At 37.6% G+C, this 27,150-nt stretch overlaps 1 protein-coding gene across 1 annotated transcript in view; it reads right to left on the bottom strand.

Moving 5' to 3' along the window:
- WDR44 (WD repeat domain 44) overlaps positions 1 to 27,150 on the bottom strand; it is a 91,159-nt gene that overhangs the window by 42,027 nt on the left and 21,982 nt on the right. The window contains exons 2-6 of the mRNA XM_055565656.1: positions 20,167 to 20,200; positions 12,913 to 12,987; positions 3,672 to 4,308; positions 2,779 to 2,909; positions 883 to 978 (exon numbers count right to left, since the gene is read on the bottom strand). Coding sequence (XP_055421631.1) covers positions 883 to 978; positions 2,779 to 2,909; positions 3,672 to 4,308; positions 12,913 to 12,987; positions 20,167 to 20,200 — 973 coding nt within the window. The remainder of the gene's footprint in view (positions 1 to 882; positions 979 to 2,778; positions 2,910 to 3,671; positions 4,309 to 12,912; positions 12,988 to 20,166; positions 20,201 to 27,150) is intronic.

Below are 27,150 nucleotides of genomic sequence, written 5' to 3'. Positions count from 1 at the left end.
AAAACTGTTTTCTAAGATACAATAATTTTTTTTAAATGTATTGTTTAGAAGAAACAAAAACTAAGATTTTGCTTCAAAGTTTCATTCTGAATAAATTAGCCAACCAATATATACTAAATTGTAAGTTAAGAATCAAGCATTGAGCTTGTATATACTGTACATCATCTAACATGTATAAAGACACATGTCTATAATATCAAGTTCCTTTTAAGCCCACTTCCTATGAAACATAGGCCTTGGCTTTCAATACATTTATTCTACCATATAATTGTGTGAGGAGAAGGCAATGGCACCCCACTCCAGTACTCTTGCCTGGAAAATCCCATGGATGGAGGAGCCTGGTAGGCTGCAGTCCATGGGGTTGCTAAGAGTCAGACACAACTGAGCAACTTCACTTTCACTTTTTACTTGCATGCATTGGAGAAGGAAATGGCAACCCACTCCAGTGTTCTTGCCTGCAGAATCCCAGGGACGGGGGAGCCTGGTGGGCTGCCGTCTAGGGGGTCGCACAGAGTCGGACACGACTGAAGTGACTTAGCATAGCATAGCACAGCATAATTGTGTGAAAGGGCAAGTTTAAGTCAGAGTTAAACTTCCAGCACATTAAAAAAACAAAAACTAAGACAATCTTCAATTTTCATTTTTTCTTTTACAATATGATTTTTTACCTAATAGCAATAAACTTATTTTTTGATCATAGTAAAATATATATAATACAAATTTATCATTATAACTCCTTTTAATTGTATAGTTCAGTGGCATCAACTACATTTACATTGCCGTGCAACCACCATCACCATTCATCTCTGGAATTTTTTCATCTTCTCACTATGACCTTTATATTTTATATTTTCAAGAACAAACAAAAAAATTTAATTATACCTCATCAGTAAGCTCTCTCCCAGAGTTGGATCTAGGTCTCTGAGGGCCCATCACTTCACCGGCTATTGTCTGCCCATCAGGTGCTTTTCCATTTTCCTGAAATTTTAATTTTATAAACAGAAAGTAGACTGAGTCAGTTTTTATAAATATTCAATTATTCATTACCACACACAGTTCTAAAGAATTCCATAATACAGATAATGGAGCCTACTGAAAATTTAAATGGAACATTCCATTTCAGTCTTTTATTATTCCCATCATGCTAAAAAATATTAGGTACCAAAAGTGTTGCTGCTCATGAAATAATGTCTGAGTAGTCTTGAAAGCAAATAAATGTTCTATTTGAACTTGGTCCAAAATCAGTCCTCTGCTAGTAAAATTTGTCATTAATCAGGACTATACACATGGATGTCTTGAGGGCAGGGGTTGGCAAACTTCTTCCTGTACAGCCAGATAGTAAAGATTTTAAGCGTTTTGCTTCACACATAGTGTCTGTTGCATATTCTTTTTTTTTTAAAAAAAAACAATGCTTTAAAAGTACAAAGACCATTTTTAGCTTGAGGACCCTATAAAATCAGGCCACTATTGACCTCTGCTCTAAGGCTATGAAAAGACCATTGTATCTTTTTGTGTGTACGTGTGATTTGAATTTTATTGCAAGTTCAGTGGCCACAGAATCCTTGATTTTTAAAAAAAATAAAAATTTTTATTTTATATTGAAGTATAGTTGATTAACAATGTTGTGTCAGTTTCAGGTGTATAGCAAAGTGATTCAGTTATACATATACACATAGCTCTTCTTTTTCAAGTTCTTTTCTCATTTAGGTTATTACAGAATATTGAGCAGAGTTCCCGGTGCTATACAATAGGTCCTTGTTGATTATCTATTTTAAATATGGTAGTGTGTATACGTCAATTCCAAACTCTCAATCTACCTCACCTACTCTTTTCCCCCACCTCTGGTTATCATAAGTTCAATTCTCTAAGTCTGTTTCTGTTCTGTAAATAAATTCATCTGTATAACTTTTTAAGATTCTGCATATAAGCAATATCATATGATAATTGTCTTTCTCTATTTGACTTACTTCACTTAGTATGATAATATCTTCCAGTCTGCCAACCTGCCCCATCAGAGCTTCCACATAAGTAACCCTTGAATCCCAGAATTTGGCAGAGGTAGAAATTCATGTTATCAAGTTCTTTCTATATTGCCTCATATATGGATGTATAGTCTACTGTATGAAGGTTTTTTTTTCATGATTAGGAAAAGGAAATTATAAAAAAATAAAAGTTCCCAATCTGACCACTATGTGTGCGTGTGTGTATTAAGTCGCTTCAGTTGTGTATGACTCTTTGCGACCCTACAGTCCTCTGTTCATGGGATTCTCCAGACAAGAATACTGTAGTGGGTTGCCATACCCTCCTCCAAGAGATCTTTCTGACCTAGGGATAGAAGCCTCATCCCTTATGTCTCCTGCATTGGCAGGCAGGTTCTTCACCCCTAGCACCACCTGGGAAGTCCTTTGACCATTATAAGTCAGGTAAATGAAGATGGTAGTTGGTATTTTTAATAAATACTACATATAGCAGCATCTGTCACTTTTTGAACACACATACCAGGTACCTGGCATACTTTAGCTCATTTCAATCTTGCAAGAAACCTTCAAGGAAGGTTTTCCCCAAATTTTATCAATGAGCCATTTCAGACTCAGATGTTAAATAGGTTGCTAGAATCAGTCCGCTACTTAGTAGCAGAGCTGGACAAGGGATATGGTAGCCAGGTTTTGGAGACAAGGAAATATTTGGCCTGGAGAAGAAAGAAGGTTCAACAATCAACAAACCAGTTAGTTGCAGAAAGTTGAAAGCCTGTATCAAATATAACATATATTCACCAACCTGGGCAGTAACTATTTTATCTCCACTGGTAGCACTTGCCAAATCAAGAGAAGGCTGAGAATCTTTGACTGTACTCTCTGAAGCCATGTTTGTAGTTAGGAGAGTATCAGATGTAATATTCTCTTTGGGAACTGCAAAAATAATAATATAATAATAACAACAACAACCAATACTTATATGACCTTATTCATAGCTTAAAAGTGCTCAAATCTTTATCTGATTCTTAGAACAATTCTACAAGAAAAGTGGTTTCATTACTCTCTTTTTATATAAGGGGAAACCAGGGTTCAAGTAAGTTATTTAAATTCCTCAAGGCTATACACCTTATACATGAAGAGATCTGGGGCTTGAATTCAAATCCTAAGTCCAAATCCTATGTTCTTTTTACTGTGCCACTCTGGCTCTCCAATGGTAACAGATTTGAAAGTCTGCTGAAATGTTTAATTACAATAATGTAACAATACCAATGTAAACATTTAGGCTTTCTGTTACTAAAATACATTTTATAACTTGGTCATCAATGTGGTTACTGCTGCTGCTGCTAAGTCGCTTCAGTCGTGTCCGACTCTGTGCGACCCCATAGATAGAAGCCCACCAGGCTTCCCTGTCCCTGGGATTCTCCACACAAGAACACTGGAGTGGGTTGCCATTTCCTTCTCCAATGCATGAAAGTGAAAAGTGAAATTGAAGTCGCTCAGTCATGCCCAACTCTTAGCGACCCCAGGGACTGTAGCCCACCAGGCTCCTCCGTCCATGGGAGTTTCCAGGCAAGAGTACTGGAGTGGGTTACCATTGCCTAAATACAGCATAAATTGAAAAAAAAAAATCAGAAAGGTCAAGTTTCAACTCCCCAAACTCCCCACAAAGATAGTTATTTCTCAATTAATACTTACCATCTAGATCAGGTGTCTTAAGAGCCTCAAACTCCAATTCACTCTTCTTTTTTCTTGGTGGTGGAGCAGGTCGAGATGGAGGTGGGGGCCTAGGAGGTGGGAAGTTAGCTGGAGGGGGTGGGCGTGCTGGAACAGGCTTCTTTGTACTAGCTACTATATCAGGTTCTGGAGTAAGCTGTCTTGGCGGTTTGGCAGGTGCAACTTCTTCCACTACAGCAAAATCTTTCGTAGATAAGGAGTGTGAGGATGCAGATTCTAGAACATCACTTTCTTTGACTTCTACTTCTTCCTTGTTCAACACTTCTGTTACAGTTTCAGGCACATTAAGCTGTGCAGTTGAACTTATTTCAGTTAACTTTGTGGTTTCATCTACTGGCTTCTCACATGTGTCATCAGAAGGAAAACACTGTTTTGATTCTAATTCAGTTTCTTCAGATACATCCTGACTCTCTGCCTTCTGGGAATCTTCCTGCAGTACTTGATCTATGGTTAACAGTCCAGGTATATTGCTAAGATCTGTTCCAGCTGTGACAGGACTGGCAGTAGCCTGATCAGACTGTCCTTTTCCTTTGGAACCCAAAGAATCATCTTCAAGCTGTATTACTTTCTGACTCTCCTCAATAATACTTTCAATAATCTGATGAAAGGTTAAAAAGCAGAATTTAGAAAGATGGTAACGATAACCCTGTATGCGAGACAGCAAGACACACAGATGTATAGAACAGTCTTTTGGACTCTGTGGGAGAGGGAGGGGGGGATGATTTGGGAGAATGGCATTGAAACATGTATAATATCATATAAGAAATGAATCGCCAGTCTAGGTTCAATGCAGGATACAGGAAGCTTGGGGCTGGTGCACTGGGATGACCCAGAGGGATGGTATGAGGAGGGAGGTGGGAGGGGGGTTCAGGATTGGGAACACGTGTACATCCGTGGCAGATTCATGTTGATGTATGGCAAAACCAATACAATATTGTAAAGTAAAAAATAAAAATAAATAAAATAAAATACAAAAAAAACACAGTGAAATGATTTTCAAGAACATAGTATTAGTTAATCATTTATATTTTACTATGTGCCAGGCAATGTTCTTAACACTTTATGTGTTTTAATCTTTATAACAACCTTATAAGACAGCACTCTTACTATCATCAGTATACAAATGAGGGAACTAAGTCAGAGAGATTTATTCAAGGTTACAAAGCTAGTAAGTGATGAAACTGGTATAAATGTAGGGAGCTTGGTTCCAAAAACTGTACTCTTAATAAGGAATCTGTGTTAGTCCGTGTAATCACAAAAATTCAATCAATCCTGTAAAAAAAAAAGTTTAAACCTAAATTTATATTCAGATGTTTCATGTCATAGTTTATTTACATATTTATGCCAAGTTAGTTGCAGTAATAGCCTGCTGGTTTGAGTCTAGTTAACAAAGCTATGAGAATGAAAACCACCTTGTACAAGAATTTAAGCTGTTTAGCTCTGAACTCAGGCCTGAACATGAAAAGCTAGTAGATCCAGAGAGATAAAGTTCTTAAACAGGCTACATCTAACGCCCTGCTCTGCAAAGAGATGTCAGGAGCATCAACAGTTCAAATACCCAGCTCATCTTGCCTTTTTCCCCTTTTATGTCTTATCTATAGTTGAAAAATACAGGCAGGCATTCTGTTACTTCTACCAATATTTAGAAGAAAATATATTTTCTACTCAGTCCTGTCATCATTAACACATTAAATCTCCCAGTCCACTCACTTATCTTTCTACCACAGAGCCATAAATGACTTCTGCTTTCTCAATTCTTTGGCTCCAGAAAATTAACAGAATGTCTCATGAAACTATGCTGATGTGATTTACTACAAATTTGTGCCAGGTTGAACTGGATAGTATGTCATTCAATAATATTCATCCCTGATTTTGCAGCATATTCTATATATTTTTTTGTCAATCTTCAAATTTTTATCCTAGATCTACCTTACTTTCACCAGAGAAATATTAACTAGACTCCATCTAATTTGTGAATTAGGTAGTTACTGAGCACTGAGTCCTTTAGCAGTAATGGAAGCCAGATTATAGTAGGTTCAAGAAGGAATAAGAGGTGAAGGGCATCACGGGTGGTCTAGTGGTTAGGAGTCTGCCTGCCAATGCAGGGGACGCGGGGTTCAGTCCCTGGCCTGGGAGGATCCCATATGCCGTGGAGCAGGTGGGCCTGTGCAGTGCACCACAACTACTGAGCTCACATGCCACAGCCACTGAAGTCCATGCGCCCTAGAGGTTGTGCTCCACAACAAGAGAAGCAACCGCAACGCGCATATAATGAAGAGTAGTTCCCGATCGTCACAACTAGAGAAAGCCAGTGTGCAGCGACAAAGATCCAGCACAACCAAAAACAAATAAATAAATCTTTTAAAAAAGAGGTACAGGGACAGCCAGTACAGTCTATGTTCTCAAAAACCTTGGCTACACATGGAAGAGGGTTCAAGAAAGTGCTCCAGCATTTTTATAAGCTGAAGGGAAGGTGCAAAAGGAAAGGAAGATAAGTTCTGGAGAAGAGGGTCTGCTGTGTATTAGATCCAGTACACACATTTTCTATTCAATCTTTATACAGCTTTTGTGAGGTAACTAGATTATCTCCCTTCTACAAAAGCAGCCCCACCCATCAGCAGAAAATTGGATTAAAGATTTATTGAGCATGTCCCTGTCCATCAGAGCAAGACAGCCAGTCTCTCCCATCAGGAAGCTTGCACAACCCTCTTATGCTCATCCATCAGAAGGCAGACAGAAGAAGCAAAAACTACAATTTCACAGCCTCCAGAACAAAAACAATCACAGAAAGCTAACCAAAATGATCACATGGATCATAGCCTTGTGTAATTCAATGAAGCTCTGGGCCATGTAGTGCAGGACACCCGAGACGGATGAGTCATGGTGAAGAGTTCTGACAAAGCGTGGTCCACTAGAAAAGGGAACGGCAAACCAGTTCAGTATCCTTGCCTCGAGAACCTCATGAATGGTATGAAGAGGCAAAAAGATATGACACTGAAAGATGAGCCCCTCATCATCAGGTCAGTGTCTAATATGCTACTGGATAAGAATAGAGAAATAGCTGCAGAAAGAATAAAGAGGCTGAGCCAAAGCAGAAATGATGCCAGTTGTGGATGTGTTGTGGTGAAAGTTATAGATTGATGTTGTAAGGAACAATATTGCACAGGAATCTGGAATGTTAGATCCATGAATCAAGGTAAATTGGACATGGTCAAGCAGGAGATGGTAAGAGTAAACATCAACATTTTAGGAATCAGTGAACTAAAATGGACAGGAATGGGAGAATTTAACTCAGATGACCATTATATCTACTACTGTGGGCAAGAATCCCTTAAAAGAAATGGTGTAGCCCTCATAGTCAACAGAAGAGTCCAAAATGCAGTACTTAGGTGCAATCTCAAAAATGACAGAATGATCTCTGTTTGTTTCCAAGGCAAATCATCCAACATGACAGTAATCCAAGCCTATGTCCCAACCACTAATGCTGAAGAAGCTGATGATGAACTGTTCTATGATGACCTATAAGACCTAGAAATAACACCAAAAAAAAGATGTCCTTATTATCATAGGGGATAGGAATGCAAAAGTCAAGAGATACTTGGAGTAATAGTCAAGTTTGGCCTTGGAGTACAAAATGAAGTAGGGCAAAGGTTAACAGAGTTTGTCAAGCAAACACATTGGTCATAATGAACACCCTTTTCCAACAACACAAGAGATGACTCTATACATGGACATCACCAGATGGTCAATACTAAAATCAGATTGATTATATAATCTTTGCAGTCAAAGATGGAAAACTCTATAAGCAAAAATAAGACCTGGAGCTGACTGCAGCTCAGATCATGAGGCGCTTATTGCAAAATTCAGGCTTAAATTGAAGAAAGTAGGGAAAACCATTAAACCATTCAGGTATGACCTAAATCACATCCCTTATGATTATACAGTGGAAGTGACTAATAGACTCAAGGGATTAGATTTGGTAGACAGAGTGCCTGAAGAACTATGGATGGAGGTTAGTAACACTGTATAGGAAATGGTGACCAAAACCATCCCAAAGAAAAAGAAATGCAAGAAAATAAAAATGGTTGTCTGAGGAGGTCTTACAAATAGCTGAGAAAAGAAGGGAAGCAAAAGGCAAAGGAGAAAGGGAAAGATATAACCAACTGAATGCAGAGTTCTAGAGAACAGCAAGGAGAGATAACAAAGCCTTCTTAAGTGAACAATGCAAAGAAACAGAGGAAATCAACAGAATGGGAAAGACTAGAGTTCTCATCAAGAAAATTGGAGATACCAAGGAAACATTTCATGTAAAGATTGGCACAATAAAGGACAGAAACAGCAAGGACCTAACAGAACAAGAGACTGAGAAGAAGTGGCAATAATACACAGAACTGTACAAAAAGGGTTTTAGTAACCCGTATAACTACAAAGGTGTCACTCACCTAGAGCCAGACATCCTATAGTGTGAAGCCAAGTGGGGCTTAGGAAGCATCACTGCGAACAAAGTTAGTGACTGTGATGGAATTCCAGCTGAGCTATTTCAAATCCTAAAAGATGATGCTGTTAAAGTGCGGCACTCAACATGTCAGCAAATTTGGAAAACTCATCAATGGCCACAGGACTGGAAAAGGTGTTTTCATTCTAATCCCAAAGAAAGGCAATGCCAAAGAATGTTCAAACTACTGCACAATTGCACTCATTCCACATGTTAGCAAGGTAATGTTCAAAATCCTTAAACAGTATGTGAACCAAGAAATCTCAGATGTATGAGATGGATTTAGAAAAGGCAGAGGAACCAGAGATCCAACTGCCAACATCCACTGGATCATAGAAAAAGCAAGGGAATTCCACCCAGAAAAACATCTACTTCTGCTTTATTGACTGTGGTAAAGCCTTTGACTGTGTGGGTCACAGCAAACTGTGGAAAATTCTGAAAGAGATGGGAATACCAGATCACCTTACCCGCCTCCTGAGAAACCTGTATGCAGGCCAAGAAGCGACAGTTAGAACCGGACATGGAACAACACACTGGTTCAAAATTTAGAAAGGAGTAGGACAAGGCTGTATATTGTCACCCTGCTTATTTAACTTATATGCAGAGTACATCATGTGAAATGACAGGTTGGATGAATCACAAGCTGCAATCAAGACTGTCAGGAGAAATATCAACAACCTCAGATATGCAGATGATACTACTCAAATGGCAGAAAGTGAAGTGGAACTAAAGAGCCTTTTGATGAGGGTGAAAGAGAGTGAAAAAGCTGGCTTAAAATACAACATTCAAAAACTAAGATCATGGCATCTGGTCCCATCACTTTATGGCAAATAGATGGGGGAAAAGTGGAAACAGTGGCAGATTTTATTTTCTTAGGCTCCAAAATCACAGTGGATGGTGACTGCAGCCATGAAATTAAAAGACACTTGCTCCTTGGAAGAAAAGCTATGACAGACCTAGACAGAGACTTCCTTTTGCTGACAAAGTTCTACACAGTCAAAGCTATGGTTTTCCAGTAGTCATGTAGGGATGTGAGAATTGGACCATTTATGGCTGACTGTGGAAGAATTGATGCTTTCAAACTGTGGTGTTGGAGATGACTCTGGAGAGTCCCTTGGACTGTTGGGAGATCAAACCAGTCAATCCTAAAGGAAATCAACCCTGAGCACTCACTGGAGGACTGATGCTGAAGCTGAAGCTCCAATACTTTGGTCACTTGATGTGAAGAGCCAACTCACTGGAAAAGACCCTGATGCTGAGAAAGATTGAGGGCAGGAAGAGAAGGGGGCAACAGATGAGATGGTTGAATGGTATCACTCAATGGACTCAATACACTCAATGGATATGAGTTTGAGCAAATTACAGGACATAGTGAAAGACAGTGAAGCCTGGTGTACTGCAGTTCATGGGGTTGAAAAGAGATGCACATGACTCAGCAACTGAATAACAACCATACAAAAGCAGGAATCTGAGACAGAGGCATTAAGAATTTTGCCCAAGGTCCCACAGCTAGTAAACTACAAAGTCAAAACTGAAATCCAGGTTTTTCTCCAAAAGTCCAGTGTTCTTTATACCATTCTGCTTTGGACAGGAAAAAAAAGAATACTAAATTCTCAGGAATTACATGAAAAAGAGGTAAAAGATGAAAATTTGCAGTGAGGGAAATTTGAGATGATGGAAAGGAGTGAATTTAGGCTTCTTAGCCTCTGATGGGCTTCCCTGGTGGCTCAGCAGTAAATAATCTACCTGCAATGCAGGAGCCGCCAGTTCTATCCCCGGGTCGGGAAGATCCCCTGGAGCAGGGCATGGCAATCCACACCAGTATTCTTGCCTGGAGGATCCCCATGGGCAGAGGAGCCTGGTCGGCTAAAGTGCATAGGGTCGCAAAGAGTCAGACATGACTGAAACAACTTAGCACAGCACAGCCTCTGACACTTACAAGCAATGGAAAGCAAGGTTATCTGCTAAAAGTGTGCAGACCCAAGTGGGCACCGTGAGATGAGGTGAATGTAAAGGTTTCAAATGATAACTATGCAAAGTGAAAAGGCCTACGCCATCAGAGGGGTTAAAAAAAGGTTGAAAGTCTTAAGCCTTCCCTCAGCCCTTACCTGAAGACAATCTCTTCCTCTTCTGAACTCCTATCAGTCTTACTGTTCATTATAATATGAACTAGAATATAATAAATGCAGAGTAGTACATGAGCTAACTCTGTATAAAATATTTTCTCTACACCTGGAAAGCAAAGCCCATGTTTTCTACCTCTTGATATGCTCCCATAGCACCTATTTACAGTACCTAGCTCTGTTTTTTTTCCCCCTGGGTTTCAGGAGGCAGAAAACAGGGAATGAACAAAAGAACAGTGAGAATCAAAACTTTGTTTCCTATCACCTTCCTGCTTCGAAAAACTCATTCCTTTCACAGCAACTGTAAAATAAAAACCAGATGTTTTAGCATGACATAAGAGGCATTCCCATAATCTGGCCCTAAATTTGGTTTCTAGACTCATCGTCAAACATTCCACACATTCCTCATCTCCACGCCTTTGTTTATGCCTCTCCTCTTCCATCTCTGCCTGCCCAAATCTTATCCATCCATCAAGAACCAGTTCAGATGCTACTTCCTCCTTCCCCATTCCTATCCTCAAGCAGAAAGTAAAGTCTCTCTTGTTTTCCTGTAATAGTTTGAGAGTTTATGTGAATACTTATTACATTCAGTTTTGTGTTGATCCAATTTATTCTACTAAAATGTAAGTTACTGAGGACAGGGATTGTGTCCTGATCCAGCACATAACTCCATACCCTGTATCATTAATGTTGGATACTTAATTTACCTGAATGGCCTAGAACTTAAAAACTAATACCTAGAGTCTTAAGACTCACTCTATAGCCCTGTGTGCGTGCATCATCAGTCAGTTGTGTCTGACTCTTCACAGCCCCACGGACTGTAGCCTGCCAGGTTCCTCTGTTCATGGAACTCCCCAGGTAAGAATTATTGGAGCAGGTTGCTATTTCTTCCTCCAGGGGATCTTCCCAACTCAGGAATCAAACCCACATCTCCTGCATTGGCAGGCAGATTCTTTACTACTGAACCAACTGGGAAGCCCTATTGCCCCATAGTGTTTACTATTTTTTCAGCTTCTAAACTCTCCTTAAAACACCACTTTTGAGGGTGGTGGTAGTGGTTTAGTTGCTAAGCTGTGTCCGACTCTTGTGACCCCATGGACTATAGCTTTTGAGGGTGGGGGGCTACTAACTATACTTAGTTATAGTCACTCAGTCGTGTTGTGTCTGACCCTTTGCAATCTTGTGGACTGTAGCCCACCAGACTCCTGCCCATGGGGATTCTCCATGCAAGAATACTGGAGTGGGTTGCCATTTCCTTCTCCAGGGCATCTTCCAAACTCAGGAATCAAACTTGCATCTCCTGCACTGGCATGCAGATTTTTTACCACGGAGCCACCTGGAAAGCCCTATTGCCCCCATAGTGTTCACTATTTTTTTCAGCTTTTAAACTCTCCTTAAAAAGTCACTTTTGGGGGTGGGGGGCTACTAACTATACTTAGTTATAGTCACTCAGTTGTGTTGTATCTGACTCTTTGCAACTCCATGAACTGTAGCCCACCAGGCTTCTCTGTCCATGGAATTCTCCAGGCAAGAATACTGGAGTGGCTTGCCCTACCCTGCTCCAGGAGATCGTCCCGATCCAGGGATCGAACCCAGGTCTCCTGCATTGCAGGCAGATTCTTTACTGCTGAGCCACCAGGGAAGCCCAAAGGAAAATGTAGGATCAATATTAAAATTTGTAGTCCATTAATTTTCTAAATTCCATAAGGGTACAACAATGAATCTTCAGGGGTGATGATTGTGCCCAGTACCATTCCCCTAGACATTTGGTGATGTCTGGAGACATTTTTGGTTGCCAAGATGGGGTAGGGGTGGGTGGGGGTTGGGATCTGACATCCAATGAGTTAAAGCCAGGAATGCTGCTAAACATTCTAATATGTACAGAACAGTCTCCCTTTCCCTCCACAACAAACAATTATTCATCCCAAAGGGCTGCTGTTGAGAAACTCTGGGGTAGATGCGTCATCTCATTGGTCTCTGGAAATCCACTGGCTAGAACAGTGCCTGGGGCACAGAAAACACTCAAAACTTATACAAATGAATGAACACAAACCATTCTTTCTCCTTGGTTTTTATCCCAATACTGTTAACAACCCATTGTCAACATTTTAATCTTATGCTCAGTCTCTTTTAGTAAATCAACCTCTGAAGGTTCGTATCATCAATTCCTTAAAAAGTATCAAATGTACTACTAAAGTAATGACTTCTTGTAACCTCTAACTCCTCAAGACATTAGGAGTTAAAAGCTGCACTAAGCTTTTCAATACCTTTACCTCTTGTTACTAACCTCAAGAGTAGCTATGGCTTACTCTAACAAAAATACAAGTATGAAAAACAAAAATACATTATAAAACATTTTTCAAAATACTGATTCAAAGATAAATTACCAATTAGTTGGATTACAAAATGACTTCTAAAAAGTCTAATGTGCTTTAAATCAAATTCAACAGATTCAAGGAACATTTACTGAACATCCAGCACGTACAGGGTACTATGCTAAAATAATATAAAAAAATTTCCACTTTAAATATACCATATAAATATGACATCTGCTAAATTAATACTGACATTTTATCTTACCAACCTTTTTAGATACATCTTGTTTCAGTTCTTGTACAGTGGACTCATTTCCAATTTTGTATGCAGAGTTCTCTGTTTCCTATTTTCAAAAGAAAAGAACAAACCAAATGATGACATCTCTTTTTAAAACTCTGTTTAAAATGGGTACAAATTAGAAATTATAGCATTAATAAATCAAAGGCCCATAAAGGGCTTAGACGTTTGGGTACTGATAGATTCCCAGAGATTTTATGCCAATTGGGACAATTTAGTTTTCATAAGAAGGTTACCAATCAGCAATTTTCTATTTTTCTAATGTAATAGGCTATTTTCTTTTAAAGTGTACCTAACTTTTTAACATTAAAAAACTGTACAGGAATATAAGAACTACTAAGTACTTTTGCAGCGCAAAAAGGTTACAAATTTAAGCAACGGGTTGAATCAGAATTGTTATTTTTCCCAAAGTATTGCTCCATAAATATGGAAAATGTGGCAAACCATATTCAGAGAGTTGTTTTCTTGGAAACTCTATATGCTTCAGATAAAAGGAATCAAAAGTTAACTGGTATTAAATGAAGTTCCCAAAACAGTAACAGATGAAGAAAATTAAACCCACCAAAAATACATATATATCTACGTATACATTCATATACACATACGTACATATATATATATATTTGGGAGGTTAAAGAAGGTAGAAATGGATCCTGCATTTCTGCTGGAAAAAATTTGGGTAAAATAAGACAATCATACATTTGCAAATTGTAACACAGTATTCTTTTCCATCTTAAATTTTCTTTACATTTATAGAAGTGCAGGAATTTAAATGCTACTACTGACACTGAGAAAAAAATTTTCATAATTCTTGGTGTCCATCACAGAGTTTGTCAGAAAGTCACTATATAACCATTTTTAACTGACCTAAGATATATAAGGATATATGTACATATTAAGGTAGCAATCACACAAGTATCAGGATAGGCTCTGATAATCTCTCTACTCCAGAGATTATTATACTGCTAAAGATTTAACGTGCTAGATATATTTCTGTAGGACTGTGGGACTTCCAATATCTTCAAGCTGAAAACTTGTTTCATTGAATTTCTCCCAGCATTTGGGAAATACTACCAATCTTATATAGATTATTCTAGAGAAAAGTTGTTTCAGGGGATTTGAAGTATTAGATAAAATCTAAACTCTACCATAGTCTATGAGCACCTAATATGACTTGGCTCCTGCCTGCATTTTTCACATTCAACATTCAGAAAACTATGATCATGGCATCTGGTCCCATCACTTCATGGCAAATAGATGCGGAAACAGTGACAGACTTTATTTTGGGGGGGGCTCCAAAATCCCTGCAGATGGTGACTGCAGCCATGAAATTAAAAGACGCTTGCTCCTTGGAAGAAAAGTTATGACCAACCTAGACAGCATATTAAAAAGCAGAGACACTACTTTGCCAACAAAGGTCCATCTAGTCAAAGCTTTGGTTTTTCCAGTGGTCATGTATGGATGGCTTCCCTGGTGGCTCACCTGGTAAAGAATCCATCTGCAATGTGGGAGCCTTGGGTTCAATCCCTGGGTTAGGAAAGGTCCCCTAGAGAAAGGAACGGCTGCCCACCCCAGTATTCTGGCCTGGAGAATTTCATGGACTATTCCATGAGATCACAAAGAGTCGGACACAGCTGAGTGACTTTCACTTTCATGTATGGATGTGAGAGTTGGACTGTGAAGAAAGCTGAGCACCGAAGAATTGATGCTTTTGAACTGTGGTGTTGGAGAAGACTCTTGAGAGTCCCTTAGACTGCAAGGACATCCAACCAGTCCATCCTAAAGGAAATCAGTCCTGAACATTCATTGGAAGGACTGATGCTGAAGCTGAAACTCCAATACTTTGGCCACCTGATGAGAAGAACTAACTCATCTGAAAAGACCCTGATGCTGGGAAAGATTGAAGGAGGGAGGAGAAGGGGATGACAGAGGATGAGATGGTTGGATGACATCACCGACTCGATGGACATGAGTTTGAATAAGCTCCAGGAGTTGGTGATGGACAGGGAAGCCTGGCGTACTGCAGTCCATGGGGTCGTAAAGAGTAGGACAAGACTGAGTGACTGAATTGAACTGAACTGCATCTTTCACATCTATATTGATCGCCTCCCTTTCCCATCATAATCCCAGAATTATACTTTGGCCAACTGGATGGTTCCTTACCATCCTTAGTGTTATAGCGCAAGCGTTATTATATTATATTCACTGACCACTTTAAAATAGCCATGGTGACAGGATGAAAGCGAATTCTTAAAAGCTGATGATCGTTAAGAACAGTTCATGCGTATTAGAGAAACACCTTCAACTGTCCTACAAATTAACTGCATGCATGCATGTGTGCCAAGTCCCTTCAGTCGTGTCTGACTCTTTGTGACCCCCTGAACTGTAGTCAGTCAGGCTCCTCTGTCCATGGGATTCCCCAGGCAAGAACACTGGAGTGGGTTGCCATGTCCTCTTCCAATTACCTTCTAATAACTGTTCATTATTAGTAGGGAAATCAGAAGCACTGTACTACCTTAATTCCACAGATATTTTCCCTAAGTTAACCTAAGAAAAATACATACCAATAATTCCTGTACCTCAATTTAATTTGATTTAATTAAGTACTTACAAAGATCACAAACCAAAACTGCCAAGCAGTGATTAGGCTTCTATTTTATTTGGCTTTAAAAAAACTCTCTTAGACTTTGAACTTTTGAAAGATATCAACTCCTATAAGGTAAACTACTGCTAAGTCCTAGTTTTAAGGAGTGATACTGTACCTATCAGATGATCTGATCTCTAAAGAGGTTAACTAGATTTCTTAGTAAAATCTGATTTAGTATATAGTCATCTATGAGTCTCTCCTTAGTAAGGTCTAATGTCCAGGCCCTTCCCCCAGCACTTCAATCAGGCTGAGGACAAAGCAATGGAAGCCAAGCATGTGCCTGCAGACAACCAACATCAACTTAGCTAGACTTGAGACAGTCCTCAGTTATTACCTTCTTTTGGAGATGGGCTGCCCCATTACAGAAGCACAGTACCAACTAAATCCTGGTTCCCACCATCAGGCCATTTCTCTAACTCCTACCTATCAGAACCTAAGAAACATGTTTTCTTAAAAGGTATGGTTTTTCTATTCAATTTCCAGCAATTCACACCATTGTTTCCCTCCATCTATACTGGATATTAAAGAGCCATTTGTACCCTCCTAGTATTCAGTTGTAAGATTTGAGCTTTTTAATTTTAAAAAGCTCACCACCAAAGGACCTAGTTTCACAAACCATTTGTACAAAGGTGATCTATACTCAAAGAAATCTTCATTATTATCTACTAAAGAACATTAAGCTAAAAATGTTAGTTACTAAAAAATTCAGGTCACTTCTGTTTTAGTAGTGAGGAAGGGGAAGTTATTAACTGTGACTAAAGTGAAATTTTAAAAAATGCTTGAGAGATGAGCTTGCTATTCTTTTTTCAGAGGAGAGAAAAAAAAAAAAACTCAGGAAACTCAAATAGTTGTCATATGCATCCATACATTCCTATCAATCCCATCTCTCCATCAGAGTCTTTTGCTTTAAAATTTTAAAGCCCAGATTTAAAAAAAAATGTTATTTATTTTTAATTGGAGGATAATTGCTTTATAATGTTGTGTTGGTCTCCGCCATACATCAACATAATGAATCAGCCATAGGTATACATATGTCCCTTCCCTCTTGAACCTTCCTCTCCATCTCACCCCTCTAGGTTGTCACAGAGCACCAGTTTGAGCTTCCTGAGTCAAACAGCAAATCCCCACTGGCTATCTATTTCACACATGGTAGTGTCTATGTTTCCATGCTACTCTTTCAGTTCTTCCCACCCTCTCCTTCCCCCTCCATGTCGACAAGTCTGTTCTCTATGTCTGTGTCTCCACTGCTGCCCTGCAAGTAGGCTCATTAGTAACATCTTTCTAGATTTCACATACATGCCTTAATGTACAATATTTGTTTTTCTCTTTCTGAATTCCTTCACTCTGTATAAATAGGCTCTAGGTTCATCCAACTCATTAGAACTGACTCAAATGTGTTCCTTTTTATGGCTAAGGAATATTCCATTATATATATATATATATATATATATATATATACCACAGCTTATCTATTCATATGTCGATGGATATCTAGGTTGCTTCCATGTCCTAGCTATTGTAAATAGAGATGTAGTGAACACTGGGATACATATGTCTTTTTCAATTATGATTTTCTCAGGGTATATGCCCAGTAGTGGGATTGTTGGGTCATAAGGCAGTTTTATTCCTAGTTTTCAAAGGAATCTCCATACTGTCTTTCATAGTGTAAAGGCCAGATTTCTTAACCTGACATTCAAGACTCATGGAAATATGGCCCCAATTTATTTTTCCAACATTCCACCACTGAAATGTTTACATTGGTCACACCAGTCTTTCAACACTCCCATCAAATTCTCTCCTTTGCATACTATTTAGTTCTTACTATTCAGTTCAGTTCAGTCACTCAGTCGTGTCCGACACTTTGTGACCCCATGAATTGCAGCATGCCAGGCCTCCCTGTCCATCATCAACTCTCGGAGTTCACTCAAACTCACGTCCATCCAGTCGATGATGCCATCCAGCCATCTCATCCTCTGTCGTCCCCTTTTCCTCCTGCCCCCAATCCCTCCCAGCATCAGAGTCTTTTCCAATGAGTCAACTCTTCGCATGAGGTGGCCAAAGTACTGGAGTTTCAGTTTTAGCATCATTCCTTCCAAAGAACACCCAGGACTGATCTCCTTTAGAATGGACTGGTTGGATCTCCTGGCAGTCCAAGGGACTCTCAAGAGTCTTCTCCAACACCACAGTTCAAAAGCATCAATTCTTCGGCACTCAGCTTTCTTCACAGTCCAACTCTCACATCCATAAAAACCACTGGAAAAACCATAGCCTTGACTAGATGGACCTTTGTTGGCAAAGTAATGTCTCTGCTTTTGAATATGCTATCTAGGTTGGTGATACTTTCCTTCCAAGGAGTAAGTGTCTTTTAATTTCATGGCTGTGCCTAACATATAATGCTTTCCCATTTTTTCTCTATCTACCTATATAAATATCTCCCAATTTTCAAAGCCTAACACAAGTTCTATCTCCTCCCAAAAACTTTTCTCTGCTATTCCAGGTAACACTGCCCTCACCATTGCTCTACCTTCCCATTCCTCCTCCAAACTCCTTGTAGTACTTAAGATCTATTCCAGTCTACAAATATCAATACCTCATCTATCATCCCTTCTTATATATAGCTCTCTTCTGTGAGCTTGTAAGTCATCAAAAGCCGGGACTATATCAAACTTTTCTTTAGATTGCTTAAGATATCAACAGATATGCTGTTATACACAATAAGCACTCAATAACCCATGTACATCCACATCATAGAATATTACTTAACAACAAAAAGGAATAAACCATTGATACAGGCAACAACTTGGATGGATCAACTGAGCCAATCTCAAAAGGTTACATACTATATGATTCAATTTTTAGGACATTCTCAAATGACAAAATTATAGAGATGGAAAACAGATTAGTGGCTGTCTGGGATTAGGGATGATTGTGGGGGAGGTGGTGGGTATGACTTTATAAAGGAAGATCTCTGTGGTGATAAAATCTCATCTTGATTGTGGTGGTGGTTACACAAATATACACAAGTAATAAACTGACACAGAACTATATACTTATACTATACATCAGTATAAATTCTTGGTTTTGATATTATACTATAATTAAGACATAACCACTGGGAAAAATAGGTGAAGGATAAACAGGACTTCTCTGTACTATCTTTGCAGCTTTCTGTGACTCTATAATTATTTCAATATAAAAAGTAAAAAAAAGAAACAAATATCTAACTTCATCTTTATTTACTAAATATGTACATTTTCTACCTAATTTTATTCAAGCTAAGGACAATCTATAATTACTGAGATAAAATAAATTCCCAAATAAATATCCCTATTTGTGATAACCTAAAAATATCTTAAGATCTAAGTGGCTTTTAAAATCTACAAGCATAACCAGCAACAGTCTGTGGATAGGGGACTGGGAGGTGGAGGGTGAGGAATGGGAGGGAAGCTACAATTTCAACCATCTTCTTTTTGCACTGAGTGAACTTTAACCATGTCCATGTATTATTTTTTAAATGGTTTTATTAAATAGCTAATATAAAAGGATTTTTATAACATATAATGACTAAAGAATTATGATATAACCTTTCTTAAGTACTCAGTTTAATAAAAAGAAGTCTTATTATTAGCTTTCAAGTCTCCTGTATATCCTTCTCCATTTCCATTACATTCTTTCCCCCCTCAGAGATGACTGATATCCTAAACTTTGTGTTTATCATTCCTTGCTGTTCTTTAATTTTATTCTGCTTGTATTTCTAAACAATATATGCTTTAATTTTGCATGTTTTGAGACTTAATATAAATGGAATCTTACTGCACATATTTTTCTGTGACTTGTTTCCCCCCCACCTCGACACCATGGTGCTGAAATTCATCCATGTTATTGTATATAACTAATTCATTCATAACCACTGTATAGAATATTCCATATGAATATCCCATAATTTATCAAAGATATCAGTATCCAATGTATATAAATAGAAGGCAGAGACACTGGAACTGAAAAAAAATTATAGCATGTTTGAGATTATACATACATATGTACAGACATACACACGAACACTACCATATACAAACATGTACATACAGTATATATTCTATTTGATGTAAATAGTTCTGTTTGGTGATATTCCTGTATTTAAAATGGTTCTCATTGGCATAATTTCTCAGTATCAAATTTCTTTGCTTGAATATAAGGCTAGGATTGATTTTTATATGTGGTTATGATACCAAATACATGTGCCCATAATAAACATACAAGTGTTTTGGTTACTTTATAAAATATACACACGCACAAATACAAGTGTTCCTTTATTCTAAAAATTATAAACCAAATAAAAATGGGTAGAAATCTACAAAAGACTTACAGTCCCTTCCTTATAGTACAGTATTTAACTAGGTATTTCTAGAATACTTAATCACACCTCAAGTAAGATACAATGATAATATTACTTAGCAAAAAATAAGTAATAGAAAGCAAAAGCAAAAAATGAGGAATTACATAAAAAAGAGAAAAATGAATGAAAAGTGTATGCGATTTGTAGAAATACACTTATGACTTTCACAAAGCACAACTTACCTTTAATGCTGAAATCTCAACTTTTCCTGGATACCTGTTCAGAAATAAAAGCAAGAAGGTGTTGAACAGTGGCTATGAGAAGGGAAATCCTTCTATACACTCATTAAAGGCAAGCCCATATTTTTAAAAACATTTATATATTTTGTCATTTAGAAAACTCTTCTATACATACCAGAAGATGTAGAAAACATAAAAAAGTAAAGAAGAAAATTAAAGTGACCCATAGTCTTACCACCAAGAGATCTGAGTTTGTATCTTTTGTCTTCCTAGACATATAACACTATAATTAGCATTAATATGAATATAATTTTGTTCTCTTCCACAAATTTCTTTAGAAGTGGAAATGCAGCTCAAAAGTATACAGGCTTTTCAATGTTTGGAGAAACTCTCAAATTGCTCTCTAGAACGGTTATGCCAATTTACTCTCCCATTACTCTACATCTCTGTTTCTTAATAACCTTGACAAAAATGAGTGCTATTTTTAAATATTTAGAAAATTCAATAGGCAAAAGTATTCACTGCTGTCTTAATTTGTGCTTCTTCGATTTATAGTGACGTGAAGTCAAGTGAAAGTCACTCAGTTATGTCCTATTCTTTGCGACCCCACGGACTATACAGCCCATGGAATTCTCCAGGCCAGAATACTGGAGTGGGTAGACTTTCCCTTCTCCAGGGGATCTTTCCAACCCAGGGATCAAACCCAGGTTTCCCGCATTGCAGGCGGATTCTTTACCAGCTGAGCCACAAAGGGAAGCCCAATGGATGAAGTTTCATATGCATTAGACATTTACGTTACTTTTAAAGAGAGAACACCCATTTTTGTTCATAGCTCTTTTTTGTTTGTTTTTTACTACAACAAAACTCTATTCTTAAATACAGGCTACTTTAGATATGATAATTTTAAAAAGTAACTTTTCACCAATTATTTTCACCCCCCATATTTTTCTTCAAATAGGAACAATTTGATACCTGCTTCAAAACATGAAACAGTGACATACCCTTACAGCTGCTTATTATATTTCAGGGTTACACACTAAGAAACTTTTAAATCATAAATATTAATAAGCCATTTCTAAATTTTTTAAATGCAGCAATCACAGATGATACACTTTTATGTAGAAAGGTGCCTTCAAGATCTATCTAGCCATAGAGCCTCTTTTTATAGGTAAAGAAACTGAGGAGCTAAGAGACTAAATGGCTTTCTCCAATGTCACATATTTAGTTAGGGGCAGAATCAAGAGAAGCATCAAGTCCTACTACCAAGCTTCTCATGTGCCAAATTGAGTAATCTTTGACCTCTAATCAAAAGTGTGATTAAAAAGTTACTTTTGCCACTCAATAGAAAATCAACCCATTATTCAACGAACATTTATGAAACACTTACTATCTATCAGAGACTAAGGGTAGGAAAATGATTAAGACACAATCCTAGTTTAGGGGTTTTTTAAAGCTTGTTTTAAAAAAAAAAAAGTAGCTGTATAAAATAGTGCCTGCCCACTTAACTGCAGAGCCTGGACAATATAATTTCATCTTAATAAAGGATAATTTCCAGGAACAAAAATTTTTTTATCCCCAATTACCTGTTTTCCCTGGCAAACATATACTGCTCTGTAACAAAATCCTGTTTATCCAGAGGTGATTAGGACCAAGGCTATTCCAATTTTTAAATAAGGAATCAAGATTCTACACAAAGAATGTGCAAAATAATACAAGTGCAATCAAATCAGTAACAAAAGGTTAAAAAGCAAAAACAAAAAACCTTGAAGAGGCTCAAATTCCCATGTAGTACATATTCTGAATTCCAACCAAGAAGAAAATCACCTACCACAGCGGTACAGAGACAAGAGGAAGTAAGATTTTTTCAAAAAACTTAAGCCCCATATGAGGTAGAGAAGGAAAGAAAAAGAAAATCTGCCTTCCTCATAACTTCCACTTTGAGAAATCTGATCAGGTTTTTTAGCTGTCAAAAAAAAAAAAAAAAAAACAGAATAGGGCACCACATTTTTCTCTCTTGTATGTAACTGGTTTCATAAAGAGCTCTAAGTTATAGATCAGTTGTTGACATACAAGGAAACAGTTCTGATTGGTTCTGGTGGAGCTTTACATATAACTACATACAAACTATAAAAAGTAATTTATTACTTCCTTTTGAAAGCCAAGGGAATGTAGTGAAAAGAACATGTGCAGATAGATGTTGCTTGAATATTGTTTCTGCCGTTTACCTTATGTGTGATCTTGATCAATTCATTTAATTTCTCCAGGCCTCAATCTCCTCCTTTGGAAAAGGGGTAAAACCATCTACACTTCATAGGATTAAGTGAGAGAGCACATGGGGCACACACAATAAGCTGTAGTTTCTTTCCTCAGCAGCTTTGAATTGCTCCATTGAAACTCACAAATAATGAGTGTCACCAAGTTTCTCCAAGGGACTTTGGCAGTCTGTCAGTAGTGAGCAGCCTGAGACCAATTTCTGGATTCAGAAAAGACACCCTACAGCCCATAAAGCTCCAGCCTATTTAACAACAGGGAACATGAAAAACACCAGATTATACTGAGCTGGGGATTAAATGGGATCCTGCTTGCATTTTGTGATGTCATTAAACAAAAAACTAATAAGAAAAGCCACTCATGTTTGAAACATAATATAAATATTAAAAGGTTGCTAAGGTTTTGGTAGGTAGTAAAATACTTTGTAGCTTCTTCCAGTCTGATTAAGCCTGAATTTGTCTTTAACAGGTAGTCTGTAAAACCAGATTTTTTTGTGATAAATTTTTTCATCCATTTATTAGCACCTAGTAAAACCTGAAAGCATATTTATAATTTGCAAAGTTAGTTAAAATGATGTGTATCATGTGCCAAAATGTGGAAACAACAATTCATTTCACCATAAGAAACAGTAAATCATTATTTAGTATTCCCACATGAAAAATTCTTAATAGGGGCCTTGTAATAACAATTACACAATGGCCATCAGTTATTAAGCATGTGCCAAAAACTGTGCTAAGACTTGATTGCTTTAGCTTCTTTAGTCCTCACAACTTTCCAATGAGGTATATTACCTTCCCTATTTTACACAAAAAACCCTGAAGCTTGGGTCAGATGGGGTAACTGCACTGCTAGTAAATAACTGGGCTAGAATTTGACCCTAGGCAGTCTGACTCTAGGGTCCACTCTCTCAACTACATGGCAATGTTGCCTTTTTTCTGTGTAAAGCCTTAAAAGATGACAGTTATGAGAATATTCTAAGCAGTGCTGCGAATGAACACCAAAGCAAAGGTAATTAGCGTTGCTTCTTGGGTTGAACTAAACTAATTAAGTCAAAGGCTTGAATCCTGATCTGCCTTTAACAACTACAATTAACATCTAATTGATTTGGCACTGCTAGGAAATGAAATAATGAAATGTTCCATATAGAAAACTGCCAGAGAAATGAAGCTTCTCTTTTCAGTGCCAAACTTCTGAAAGTGTTTTAATTATTTCTGAATTTCAAATTTCAAAAGCAGCTTGTAAATAAGTACATTATAGGCTAAGCCTTGCCATTTCAGTAATCTTGCCCTTGAAAATACCTTCTTAAAGGATATACATTTTTCCCTTTGCTACTGATTCAGAATAATTATGCTCAAATACTACACTATATTTTAATACAGTAATGCCCTCCAGGGACTGTAAGGCACAGAGGATTTATGTGCCTTCACACTACAGGACCCTAGGCTACCACGCTTGGAATGTCCGGGTTTTATAGCTTTACATCTCCCTCCTCAATGGAAGTGGTCACTTTATACAGTTGGCCATGTGCCTGCCTTTAAAAGCTCTCCTCCCCCTCCCTTTCTATCTTTTGCTTTTAGTCTGGGAAACCGGGTTTTTAAAAATGGAATTGTAGGGTAAAGAAAGAATCCAGATATTATGAGGATTTCCCTAGACAACCATTCAACTGTTATCTGTAACTCAAGTCTATACATTCAAAGTAGAGATAATATTATACTATTTCAGAGTGATTATGTGCCTAAAGACAATTTATTCATGTTCGAGTTTGGGGACAGGAGAAATAAGGGACTAGATCAAGAAAATTTAGTTCTACTCTTGGCTTTCCCAACCAACTAGCTGCAAGACCTTTAAGTAAGGGTTTTCAGAGTTCTGTAATTTTAGGAAAGTTTATTTTGAGACCCTTCATTAGTTTGGGAGTGAAGATGTAATTTTTATACCATGATTAATGATCTAAATTTTATACCCTCTGACTTTCCTTAAATTTGAGATACATCATAGAAAACATGAACATAATCCAGCACACACACACAAACATCCAGAAACGTCTGGTAAATACTCTGATACATCTAGTTAACTAGAAAAATACTCCTTCAAACTTTTCTGTAGATACTAAATATTAGATTCCTCCTGTTTAAAGGTTAAGGTTAGTAATTATTCCCATAAAAATTCCCAATTTTCCCATAAAAAAGTAAATAAAGTAATTTTTATTACACCCCATACATGTGAGAAATCTTTAAGAAAACCGAAGTAACAGGTAGATATATTTAAATATTGGTAGTTTACCACACATTTAAACAAAACTTTTAGAAACCAAAATGAGAACTTCAAAAGTTCAGTTTTCATTTCAAAAGTTTTTACTATAGGTTATTTTTAAATCAAATATTTTTGACGCATTTAAATATATGATTAACAAAGCTTCATTGAAATAAGAAATGTGCTTCTTACAAAGCTGAACAAAAATATGACTTTAATGGGCGAAACTACCTTCATCACCTAATAGCATAAAAAGAATCTTCCAACATATTCTTACTAATTACAAATGCAGTAAATCTTTGATTTTGCAGCATAGTTTCTGAAATTAAAGACAATGTCTATCAATGGTACTATTAAACATGAAAACAAACAATTTCTGAAACAGCTTCAAAACAGAGTCTAAGTTAAAAAAATATTGGTATTCTACTAAACAAACAAACAACAGCAACAAAAAAAACCCACATGGCTTACAGATCAAATACTAATTTTTCGTGTAGCCTACACTCAGGTTTTGAATATAAAAGCAATTTTAAGGTTAGCATTTCAGCAAGTTATAATACAGATAGAATATTTTAATTCATTATATCCTATTTTCTGTAAAAAGTTAATTTCATGCACTCACTACATTGAGTTTATACTAACAAACCTCATGTTTGAATATAAATCAATGTGTGACAGATGCTTTCTCCCATTCCTATCCACTTAGCATTTTAATTCTAGAGTTTTCCTTTTGCAGCTAGGGTATTTGTGTTCAGTACCAAACAGTAAGGATGTAACAGAAGCAGAAGAGATTAAGAGGTAAAAGAATACACAGAAGAACTACACAAAAAAGGTCTTAATGACCGGGATAACTACGATGGTGTGGTTACTCACCTAGAGACAGAGATCTGGAGTGTGAAGTCAAGTGGCCCTTACAAAGCATTACTATGAACAAAGCTGGTGGAGGTGATAGAATTCCAGCTGAATTATTTAAAATCCTAATAGATGACACTGTTGAAGTGCTGCACTCAATATGTCAGCAAATTTGGAAAGCTCAGCAGTGGGCACAGAACTGGAAAAGGTCAGTTTTTCATCCAATCCCAAAGAAGGGAAATGCCAAAGAATGTTCAAACTACCCTACAATTGCGTTCATTTCACATGCTAGTAAGGTTATGCTCAAAATCCTTCAAGCTAGGCTTCCGCAGTACGTGAACTGAGAACTTCTGTACAAGCTGGATTTAGAAAAGGCAGAGAAACCAGAGATCAAATTGCCAACACCTGTTGGATCATAAAGTAAGGCAATTCCAGAAAAACATCTACTTCTGCTTCATTGACTACTCTCAAGACTTTGACTGTGTGGATCACAACAAACTGTAAAATTCTTAGAGAGATAGGAATAGCAGACCACCTTATCTGTCTCCAGAGAAATCTGTATGCAGGTCAAGAAGCCACAGTTAGAACTGGACATGGAACAACATATTGCGTCCAAATCGGGGAAGGAGTACATCAAGGCTGTTTATTGTCACCTGCTTATTTAACTTGTATGCAGAGAACATCATGCAAAATGCGGGGCTGGATGAAGCTCAAGCTGGAATCAAGATTTCGGGAGAAATATCAATAACCTCAGATATGCAAATGATACCGCTTTAATGGGAGAAAGGGAAGAGGAACTAAAGAGCCTCTTGAGGGCAAAAGAAGAAGGTGAAAAAGCTGGCTTAAAACTCAACATTTAAAAAACTAAGATCATTGGCATCCAGTCCCATCACTTCAGTGATGGAAAGCAGTGACAAGTTTTATTTTCTTGGGCTCCAAAATCACTGGAGATGGTGACTGCAGCCATGAAATTAAAAAACACTTGCTCCTTGGAAGGAAAGTTATGACAAACCTAGACTGCATATTAAGAGTAGAGACATTACTTTGCCAACAAAGGTCCACATAGTCAATGCTGTGGTTTTTCCAGTAGTCATATATGGATGTGAGAGTTGGACCATAAAGAAGGCTGAGTGCCAAAGAATTGATGCTTTCAAATTATGGTGTTGTAGAAGATTCTTGAAGAGTCCCTTGGACTTCAAGGAGATCAACCAGTCAATAATAAAGGAAATCAGTCCGGAATATTCATTGGAAGGATTGATGTTGAAGCTCCAATACTTTGGTCACCGGATACAAAGAGCTGACTAATTGGAAAAGACCCTGATGCTGGGAAGAATTGAAGGCAAAAGAAGGGGGTAGCAGAGGATGAGATGGTTAGATAGCATCACCAAATCAGTGGACATGAATCTGAGCAAACTCCAAGAGGAGCCTGGCGTACTGCAGTCCACAGGGTTGCAAAGAGCTGGAAATGACTTAGCAACTGAACCACCACCACCAATGCAGTTTAGTATCTACACAACATTATTTTTAAAATGTTACACAGCATCAAAACATTGCTCTGGTCATTTTGCAGAGCAGTATAGGAATTAATTTTTCTTTTATTAACTCTGACCTGAT

This window comes from Bubalus kerabau, chromosome X, assembly GCF_029407905.1.
Source record: "Bubalus kerabau isolate K-KA32 ecotype Philippines breed swamp buffalo chromosome X, PCC_UOA_SB_1v2, whole genome shotgun sequence".
In the NCBI taxonomy this organism is placed as follows: domain Eukaryota; kingdom Metazoa; phylum Chordata; class Mammalia; order Artiodactyla; family Bovidae; genus Bubalus; species Bubalus kerabau.
The sequence above is the reverse complement of the archived record's forward strand: the minus strand, read 5'-3'. Positions and strand labels throughout refer to the sequence as shown.